The sequence below is a fragment of the Papilio xuthus genome, unplaced genomic scaffold (genome assembly GCF_000836235.2).
Source record: "Papilio xuthus unplaced genomic scaffold, Pxut_1.1 DF828177.1, whole genome shotgun sequence".
In the NCBI taxonomy this organism is placed as follows: domain Eukaryota; kingdom Metazoa; phylum Arthropoda; class Insecta; order Lepidoptera; family Papilionidae; genus Papilio; species Papilio xuthus.
In genome coordinates this window covers 2,840,423-2,850,896 of record NW_013530472.1, presented here as the reverse complement: position 1 = coordinate 2,850,896, position 10,474 = coordinate 2,840,423, and the positions used below count along the sequence as shown (strand labels likewise).

At 33.6% G+C, this 10,474-nt stretch overlaps 2 protein-coding genes across 3 annotated transcripts; one reads left to right on the top strand and one right to left on the bottom strand.

Moving 5' to 3' along the window:
* The first annotated feature begins 2,778 nt into the window (after positions 1-2,778).
* Fer2 (basic helix-loop-helix domain-containing Fer2) lies at positions 2,779-6,165 on the top strand. 2 transcript variants are annotated; one of them, XM_013306562.1, is made up of 6 exons: positions 2,779-2,883; positions 3,009-3,184; positions 4,437-4,542; positions 5,231-5,351; positions 5,630-5,720; positions 6,024-6,165. In XM_013306562.1, the coding sequence occupies exons 1-6, from the start codon at positions 2,828-2,830 to the stop codon at positions 6,140-6,142; spliced, it is 669 nt and encodes a 222-aa protein (XP_013162016.1). In that variant the 5' UTR covers positions 2,779-2,827; the 3' UTR covers positions 6,143-6,165. The 2 variants fall into 2 exon arrangements, with proteins under 2 accessions (XP_013162016.1, XP_013162015.1); XM_013306561.1 differs by having other exon boundaries at positions 4,437-4,557.
* A 908-nt stretch (positions 6,166-7,073) lies between these two features.
* LOC106113632 (probable palmitoyltransferase ZDHHC16) lies at positions 7,074-10,377 on the bottom strand. Its single transcript, XM_013306468.1, has 5 exons — positions 9,689-10,377; positions 9,445-9,592; positions 9,002-9,193; positions 8,338-8,593; positions 7,074-8,099 (listed from the first exon to the last, which is right to left on the bottom strand). Exons 1-5 carry the CDS (start codon positions 9,739-9,741, stop codon positions 7,597-7,599), a joined length of 1,152 nt encoding a protein of 383 aa, XP_013161922.1. The 5' UTR covers positions 9,742-10,377; the 3' UTR covers positions 7,074-7,596.
* Positions 10,378-10,474: the final 97 nt, after the last annotated feature.

The following is a 10,474-nucleotide window of genomic DNA, read 5'->3' as shown; positions in this document are numbered from 1 at the left end:
ACGGCTGTTCTGTCCGTGGCTCCGATACAAAAGAAGTCGAACCACGTGCACTCCAAGGATAATCCCGAATCGGCATATGCACGCAAATAAATAAATTAACCAAAAACCCAGCGACGAACGCCGCAGACTATAGACTCTTGGTTCTGAATTTTAATTAATTCCTATGTGAAATTAAATTTATCCAGCTTTAAATTAAATATGAAAAAGTCCACTCTGCACTTATGATTTGAGGCACGTTGTTTTTCCAATCTCGTAGACATTTACGCAACATCGGACCGTTTGCCATCAGAATGTTTGAGGCTATATCTGGAAATGAGGAAAGTTTGAAACAGTTACTTACGGCTACATTGTGAAATTTCATTTGAAGGCAGCCATATAAGTGAAGTTGTTAAAAAAGTTTGCAACTTACGAAAAGAAATTGGCTTAAAAATTTGTATGGCTGGTTATATTTGCGAACAATTAGTCGGAAATATTTCAACATAGCTACAAGATAGCGATCACATTTATGCGTACATTACGCACAGACATCGTCAAAAACCAATTCAATGCAAACATATTCAGTAAATCACTACACATTAACATGTGCGTTGGTTGACGAGGCACTCAGCGTAAACCGACAAGGGCTCTCACACGAAAAACTATCAAACGCGTTCAAAGAGGGCGTGGTCGTGCCGCGTGTCAGTCGCGGGACTAGCGCACGGCAGTCGCGTGCCACGACAGTCGCACGTCCACCGTCCCCGGCAGTCACTCGCTGCGACAAATCAATTACAGGGGTCAACCCGGCAACGACTCCCGAACGGGAATTAGCACCAAATTATAGTCGTTGCGCGAATTACTTGTTTACAGTTAGGGCGCTACGCTAATTTGTAGACGAAACGTTGAAAATTGTAGCGTAGCAGCGTTACAAATGAAGTACAGCATTTAAGTACCCCCTATTAAGAATTTTTAAACATTGGCTTTAAATATTTACTAAAGCCAATCTTATTTTGTTTTTTTGCTCGTGCTATTCCCAATCTTTTTACAATATAAAAATACAATAACGACGAATTATTTATGATGCTTTCTATAAGACATTTCATGATTTTTTTAAATAAAAATTTTGCTTGTTGCTGATCAATTTCAGTTGTGATCAATCATGTGAACTTGCACGCAGCTTTTAGTGTAAGTTAAATTTAATTTTAAATATATATGGTAAATTAAAAAAAAAGTTGTCGAGGTTCTGTGATACTTCTATTTTAATGTCGTCGAAGGGTTGTAAAGAGTTAAACATCTTGGGATATTTTTGTCCACACATAAAAAAAATCGTGCAAACCCGTAACCCATCTAATCTAGTTGTTTTTAAATTATTGCAACTTAAGTGATGGTTTACTTTGATATATCAAATACTTTGTCATTTTCATTATCATATCCAATATCCACAAAAAGACTTCTGTCATTCGACTTCTGAAGTGGTCGGTTTTTCTTTCGTGAGGCTAATTAATCCAATTCCTTTCTTCTTGCTTTTACATTGTTATCACCGTCCGCTATGAATTCCTTAGCCATTTGTGCAGCCACGGATTATGATGAAATGGTTGTTAAATATAAAATTGAATACATTAAACATGTTTTTGTTTAAATTTTTGGTTGTATACTTTCCATTGCCAATAAAACATTTTGTCATCAGATTATTGTGATATTATTTGAGTATCTACTTAGGAACTCTTGATTTACATTTTATCTTTGGCGCTATAACGCTTAGGATTTCAGATATAATAAAAATATGATAAGATTATTTTTAAGGCAACCATATTTCTAAAGACGGACCCACTGGGGAGAGATTTTATTGGAGTTTGCAAGGGTGCTGGGCAGCCTCTTGAACGGAGCTATGTGTTTTCCAACTGTCAGATGCAGACGACAGTCGTCCAATGAGAGAGAGTGTTCGGCATTGATCCACCGTCTCTCCCAGAGCGGACAAAACAAATTGATACACTAAGAAAACGTTGCAACGGAAATTTACGAGGCGTTAGAAAAAAATTGAAATTTGAAGAATTAAATTTTTCGATTAAATGGTGTAGCATCAAATATAATCAAATCAAAAATAAACATCAATGACTGTATCATTATACGCATTGTATTTAAATTTTAATCATTAATTGATCCCCCAATGTAATGAAAAACTCAATATTATGTAGACTAACAATTTCTGAAACACATGTAGATATATATACCAAAGCAAATCGTCATCCCTCTCATTCTGTTTGAAAAAATGGAGAAATTATAATAACAACATGATTTGTACAGATTTTACGATAGTGGAAAATTGCTTTAATACTTTTATGTTTTAAACACGTTTAGGACTATAATTTTTTTTTAGTATCTGTACATGTTTTTAAAATAATTTAAAAAAAATAATGTTACCAGGAATAGAAAATTGATAAAATTATAATTAATATTTCATAGCCAAATTAACACTTACGTTACTATTTATTTTCAAGATGAACGCCAAATAACATTTCCTTTGTTCTACCACAAAATCGTTCGGTGGCCCAGCCCCTTTACGCCTTAATATTAAGCGAACCGCCCCTCCACGGTGGCAGGGAGACTCAAAAGCACACCAACCCGCACTGTGGTACCCTAAAGTATGCACTGTTTCCTGTTAATAGATTCTAAAATCGATTAACGTCGCTACCCACCCCAAAAACACTCCACCACGACATACGCAACGAAATACGGTGCCAGTGGGGTATAAATTTAATTCACTGGCAAATCTTCTCCAGTATATTTCAGGTTACTGGCTGAAGTGTACCATTTAGTATCTTTTATTAAGTGAGTGCTATCGTATTCATTCATGATGTCCGGAGCAAGAACTCAAATTGCTGATTCATCGACTTCACCGTCTCTAAAGTAAGTTTTAAAAAATGTCACAAATATGTTTTTCGTTTTTTTTTTAACCGACATGTAATGAACTTTTAAAGTTAATTTAAATACAACTAATCAACAAAATCTTTAATAAATTTTAAATTCACCAGTGACAATCGACATTTAGACTACAGCGGTCTGAAGTTTTCTTACCCGGATGGGTCTGACGAGGAAGGCAGTTCAGTGACTCCGGAGCTGCCGTCATGTGTCTACGCTGCGGCCCGAAGCCGACTCCAGTTGCCTTTAGCAGCATACGTTCACCAACACACGAGGCAAATGCATACAGGTACAACAAAACCTTTTTATATATTATAATAAATGGACACAAAGGTAGCTTAACGTGTTCAGTCGGATAACGAAAGAAGAGCAAATAAAATTCCAGTTGAAAAACGTTTATTACTAGTTAATTTGAAACAAACTAATTTTAATAAGTAGTGAAATTTTTAAGAATATTTTCTAAAGTAATTTCTTCTTTCTTTTCTTCTTCTTTGCGTGCACTACCAAAGAGAAATAAATTTAGTTTGCGTAGAATTTTAAATAAGATATTATGAAATCTTGGTGTGGCGTGCAAAAAATAAAATTAAAGTTTGCAATGCGCTTTGTTAACATCTTATTAGATGCATGCAATCTTAAACCATCGAACAAATTTAAAAATTAAACTTTTGGTTGGGTGTTCTGAAATTGCTTGCTAATTATTCTGGCCAATAAATCTATTACCAATTTTGAAATTCATATACCATTATTGAACATGTTTTTAATATGAATTATTCCTGTACAACTTAAATATAAAAAATAAACCAGCTTATTTTGTAGGTTGTAATTATAATGACCTACAGAATAAAGAATTAGAAATGTAGAAGTACCGAAAGAATTTAAAAAAATATATATTGACTGAACGGCAGTGATGTTTGGGATTTTTGATTGAACTCGGAGTAAAAAGTTTTTCAGTAGTTTGATTGTAGCCGATTTATCCATCAATGTCGTACGCGTTTGCATGCGTATGAACATCGCAATATAAAGTCGCAATGAACAACACCGTCTATGTTGCATGGAAAATGTTTTGTAGATCTGTTGAAATTGTTTTATTTAAATGTAGATCTCACTCACGTATATAACCCGATGGGAAAAGCAAAGATATCATATTTTCATACGACATTTATACGATGTTCCAAACTTAGACCTTAAATGTATATTTATATAAACAAAATAACGTCACTTATTGCACACTAGGTGTCGCCCGTGACTCCGTCCGCGCGGAATTAAAAAAACTACTGGTCGCAGCGTAATGTTATATAGCCTAAAGCCTTTCACTGTAAATGGACTATGCAACAAAAAAAGAATTTTTCAATACGGACCAGTAGTTCCTGAGATTAGCACGTTTAAACAAACTCTTCCAATTTATAATACTGATATAGATGGCAGCTAACATCGTGTGGGATCGTGGCAATGAACTAGTTATTCTCGAGATAAAATAAATAGTTGAGAATCAGGAGGGATTACTGAAAAGTAACATTGGTAAAGAAAAGAAGTTGTTACAGAAGCCTTGCTGGAAGCAACTGTGGAGCCGGAGTACCAATGCGGCGGGTCGCCGTATCGCGTCCAGAGAGCCGCGGCCAATGTGCGGGAGCGCCGCCGCATGCTGAGGTCCGGCCCCAATGGGTAGCCTTTTTCATTTTTGTATCAAACTACTCAGGACAGCTGTAAACAGACAGCTTAAAGCAGCAGCGGCAACTACTAGTGTTGCCGGAAGCACGCCTTATATCTGTCCGTGTACAAACTCCTTTAGCCGTAATACGAGTGACGTCAGAAAATTAGAAACGTCCTTAATTTATTATCTAATTAGTTTTTAAAATTAAATGTAGTATCATTAGATTTCAAATAGACCTTTTTTATTCTGATTCTACTTCATCAAAATAACGAAACATCTTGTTGAAGTATCCAAAAAAAAATAGTGATAGTTGTTTTATTATTTTTTTGTCGGGAAAAATCATACAGAACTTTAACTTCATTTTCTCTTATAGTTCATGTAGCTATAGAGTCATATGCTACCTCTTTTATTATTATAGTAATAAGAAATTGTAGAAAGTCGCCTTACTTTTGCTTAAAAGAAATCAAGGTCATTTTCATATTGTGATGGAGATGATTGAAATGACCTTATATCAGACAGTTGGCCAGACGACAACTCACAATAATTACTGATATACTGTTCTTAATACCTATTTTTAATAGCGACAATAATACCTAAACAATATTGGCCAAATATCGAAATAAACCTAGTATGGACTTGGACTATTTCATTTGCTAAAACGGTGGTGTTTTGTTGTGATTTTAGCAGTATAAACTCGGCGTTCGACGAACTGCGCGTCCACGTGCCGACTTTCCCGTACGAGAAGCGACTTAGTAAGATCGACACACTGCGCCTGGCCATCGCATACATAGCCCTGCTGAGAGAGGTTACTATTTTACTAATTCATTTTCATCCATTAGACATTTTTTAAATATTTATTAGGGTTGTCAAATTTATCAAGCGTCGTATTACTAGCGTAGCTACACTTCCGCTAAAAAATTAGGAAACAAAACAAAGCTTATGAAATATTTTTGGTTACATATTAATGAGTTGGGGCAACCCTAATATGAGCGTTTACGACTAAACATAGCGATACAAGTGAGGTATTGCTGCATGGTTGTCAAAAGTCGAAATTTGTATAAGTATTTTTTTTTATTCCTTTAGGTCTTGGAAGCCGATTACGATCCTTTGACATACGTAGAGAAATGTCTCCGCGGTGAAATCAAGGCAGATCGTGCACATTGGAATACGAGCGGTAAGTAAATAATCTGCTTGACCAAATAGACAACAGGCTCGAATGTCACTTTCAAATACTGCATTCTATTTCCATAATACTTATTAGAACTTTCCACGCCTGAGAAAGCAAATATCTGATTCAAGGTCACATCAAAACTCTAAAATAAAATGGCATAAAATTTCTGCAAGGACCACTACAATTCGAAGTAATGCAAAAAGAGTCATAAAAAGCCTTTCCATTCTGTAAATTCTCTACATACTATGTATATTATCGTCTTTAACGTTTAATTACATCATTAATGTATATCTCTGTTGTTCATAGATCTGACTGCCCGGCTATCTTGGATAAATTGGGAAAATCTCGGTGTTAACCCTCAACGTCGAAGTATCCTCACGTCTCTTGCTCTAAGCTCGGAGAACCTGCAATACTCTCATAACTAAATTTTGTACTCTTAAAAATTCTACTCCAACATATTCAATATAATCTTTCTCCAATTACGCATCGTATTATAATAGAAAAATGTCTAGTCATTTTAATATGTTTTTAAATGTTAATTGTTAGTAAACATTTAGGTTTATTATGATATACCTACATATTATGAAACATAATAGATTTTAGTAAGTATAGTGTTGTAACTTACAAAATTTGTTCTCTACAATGTAGTCAAAATAATTTCGTTTAGTTTGAAGTGGGATTCCAATCACAATCTTAAATTAACTTTGAATGAAGCTATATAATACTGTGTCAGTATGTCTCTCTTGCCGCAATGGAAACCCATTACACTAAACAGTATGCTGTTATTAGTAGAAAACTGTTATAACTGTTTTATTTATATCATCGATGTTTCATATTTATTATTGTATACTTATATGCTTGCATTTTATATTATATATTTTGTAATAATATTCAAAAAGCTACAATATTGAAAGTACGGTCAACAAGAAACAAATGTATACAAAAAGAATGCAAGAGGAAATTCAGGGGTGCGTAACTATTTCAGCCCCGTATTATTTCCATGAAATTTAATATAATTTAAAGTGTTTTTAACGTAGATTAAAATTTTATATCGTTTAGTCTTCCATATGCATATAAAATATTCTATCGCTTTTACTTAAACTTGTAATTGTTAATATTTAAATAGTAAAAAAAGGTGCAATATAGATTAATTTTCAGTTATTGCCAATCTATTGTTAAATGGTTATCTATATATAAATATTTTGTAGATTAAACTATGTATTCAAACATTATTAAAAATGTATGCAAAATGGATAACCATTATGTATTAACTATGATAGAAAAATATAACTCTATAAATATAATCTAGATGGTTTTTAGCTTACTATAAATATATTAAAAGTCATTTGGTGTTTTATTTCACGCACTTTATTTTCCAAATACAAAATCGGTAAACATTCTTATAAAATCAAATATTATGGTAATGAGTTAGTCTTGATCTGTTCCTTTTTCATCCACCAACCCCTTTTTATATAGATGTCGGAATTGTTTGGAGGTAAAAAATTGAGTAAAGTTGTGGTGTCAGATGGAATACCGAAATCTCTGCCTACACCTTTTAAAATTCATCACAAGCGACATACAAAAAATTCAACTTACACGCTATTCTAACAGAATAATGTACTCCATAAAATCTTGTATACATCGATTTTTACTTTTATATAATAAAATTATAAAATAAATTAATTTACGACATTTCTTACATATTTAAGGGAATGTAACTATACAAATGGAAGCGTCTTCATTAAAAGTTCAAAACAATAAATAAAAATGTTGTAAAATCTACAAATCTAGACAGACGACTTTGGCGATCTCTTGTGTCAGCGGCAAAGACCCACTTCGCGTCACTGCGCCAGACGAGTTAGTAAAATCTATAAAACTTCTATGGCCAGTCTTCCATTACATTATGTATGGTATGCCATGTTAATCCATTGCCTGATGGTCTATGACTAGATGGTAATAAGATATGCCTAATAAAAGTTCTACCTTGAACCAATCCAAGAAATAACTTCCAATTCTTGCTTCTGCCAAAATCATATGGATTTCTATAAAGATTTCTGGGTGTTTTCCGTAATTTTGCATTTATATGGCTTTCAATACTTGTCTCTCCTCGACCTATATTCTTTCCATGCCACGTAACTAAAGTACCTAAAGCGAAAAATACTGACAAACAAGTTATTGCCATAAATATAACGGCTTTCCGTTTCCATGGATCACTACTAATGAGTTGTAATTCTGATATGACAGGTACAGGTAGGTTGTGTTCCCTTGGGAAGTTAAAAGAATCATACTCTACAATGTCTTTGATAGGTATCAGTGCACCCGTTTGATTTATCCGGACCGGATGACCAATTAAATCAGGATCATTATGTGGAATGTTAGCACCTGCAATAAAATAATATATGTAAATAATAATAAAATAATGATAAAACTATGAAAAAGAATTATATTTTATCTGTTAATAACAAATTTCAAAGATGAAAATTAAGAAATACAGCAAAAAAAATCATGTATATTTTACAATTTGACAGATTAATGTGTAAATTATTTTTTTTAGGCTGACAACAAACAATTAAATATGAAACAAATGATAGTGTACATTGTTTTTGGCTATTTTACTTACTTGGATCATACAACCATAGTACTTGGAATCCGATTTCAAAACCAAATATTATTACAAACAACACTCCAGCAACCATGTACACCATATAGAGAAAGAAATGTCGAGCATTGTAGTAACCAACACAGTTGTTAAGCCAAGGACAATGGTGGTCCATGGCAAGGATGCATCTGTCACACACAGAGCAGTGGTGGGTACGTGGGGGCTTCGGTGATATACATTTCTTACAAATACTAGCCGCTTCTGATATCATTGTGCCCTTAAATAATACAAAAAAATTCTTACTAATATGATAAATAACAATGTTTGGATGGATGTTTGTTAAAGGATAGCTTAAGAACGGCTGCATGGATCTTGCTGAAATTTGGCATGCATGTATGGCATAGTCTGGATTAACACATAAGATACAGCGACTTGAGGGCGACAGCTAGTTTTGTAATATCCCAACTTCTAATGTAACTAGCTGAGATTGAAGTAAAGTTGGCAACCCTAGTTGTTATGAATAGAAATAAATATGTATAGACAAATATAAAAAATATCAGTTTTTTACTTATAGAACAGCATTCTAGTAATTAACCAATTTTAAAATTAGTTTTGTAGGTTTTTGGAGCCAGTCAAATAATCAATTCTTTTTTGTTTCATTAATATAGAAGTCTAAAATACTTACATGAGGGGGATAACCAGGGGATGTAGTAACTCCTTTATAATAATGAAATATTATGTTAAGTAATAGCCAGTTACCAAATAGTACTAGAAATATTGTGGTATAAGGATCCCGTTGCCACCAAAACGGCAAACCAATCCAATATGCAATCAAGACAACAGCTGTTGTCAATACACTCACACAGAAAACAAATACCTGAAACATGTAAATTAACATGTACAATTTGGTAAAAATGTAGAACACAGCCTGAAACAACATATAAGCTACCTATTATCCAGGAAATGTGTATGGTTCCTATGGGATATGTTTGACTTGCATATTTACTTCATTTCTCCACGAAAGTTCATATTTTATTGGAATTTGGGGTAGATGTACACTGGAGCAAAATAGGTGTTTGAGACTATGAGTAGCAAGATAGACCTCATTATAAAAGAGCATAGACTTACTTGTCCTAGATTACCAGCAAAGTTGTCCACTATCCAAAATATGGGCTCCAGTAAACAGTCAATCACATAACTTTGGCTCATATGTTCATTGTATGTTAGAGAATGTATTGTCAACCGCATCTGAGCAAGCTTCCATAATAAGTACTTTCTAAAAAAGAGGAAACTGTGATATGCGCTAAACAGTATCTTCACTTAGTATATATATATATATATGTGTGTGGATGTATATTTAACAGTAGCTTACTTTATACTCGGAAGTATTTCTCTCCATTGAAACCGCCAATTGATGATAGCCATGATTGTGTTTATAATAAACACTAGTAGTATTTTATGAGTTGTCGCGTAACTTCTCTTATTAAATTTGAGTAATTTTCACATGATTTTTTTTATTTTCATCAACTTGGTAAAGTTAATAGTAAATGTTGCAAATACTATTTAAAAACATGCTTAATCCCCCAGACTATGTGAATGAATCAATGAGATGCAAACCGTAAAAAGAGAAAATTTACAGTTTTCAACTAGCATTTTAATAATTTTTGTACGGAGATTTTTTAAATTTAATAATGATCAAAAAAAGTTCAACTAATAACCAAGCAGACTGCCTGTATACCAACGATGACAATGATATGTAAGACAATGTCACTGAAAAACTTGTATAAATAAGCTCTAACATTGAGTTACGGCTCAATAACAAAATCTAAATTGACATCTCATAGTCAGGGCTCAACGCGATATACTGTAACTATATCTGAGGCAACGAGCGGCGAGCTGTCTGGTAACAGGTCGAAACTAAATCATAACACTATGTAGGTACAAATTGAATTGTCAGTGAGTCCATTGATTTGCTTCACCCATGTGAGCTGATCTGCAGGCATCAATTTTACTCGAGTACACGACTAGACACTGTCATTAGTCATGGCAATTAATAGTCAATGTCCGACATTCACTGTCAAGTTGATAACGCCAACTGTCACCCTGACGTTTACCTCTATTAACAAAGAGCAAACATTTCCTACAAAGAGAATAAAAA

Bases quoted from the DNA above. Each gene is read 5' to 3' on its own strand.
- Fer2 (XM_013306561.1), top strand. From the start codon at position 2,828: ATGATGTCCGGAGCAAGAACTCAAATTGCTGATTCATCGACTTCACCG. The intron at 3,185-4,436 runs GTACAACAAAAC...AAGTTGTTACAG, and splicing joins CACGAGGCAAATGCATACAG to AAGCCTTGCTGGAAGCAACT. The intron at 5,352-5,629 runs GTTACTATTTTA...TTATTCCTTTAG, and splicing joins ACATAGCCCTGCTGAGAGAG to GTCTTGGAAGCCGATTACGA.
- LOC106113632 (XM_013306468.1), bottom strand. From the start codon at position 9,741: ATGGCTATCATCAATTGGCGGTTTCAATGGAGAGAAATACTTCCGAGT. The intron at 9,194-9,444 runs GTAAGTCTATGC...TACATGTTTCAG, and splicing joins TTGCTGGTAATCTAGGACAA to GTATTTGTTTTCTGTGTGAG. The intron at 8,594-9,001 runs GTAAGTATTTTA...GTATTATTTAAG, and splicing joins CCCCTGGTTATCCCCCTCAT to GGCACAATGATATCAGAAGC.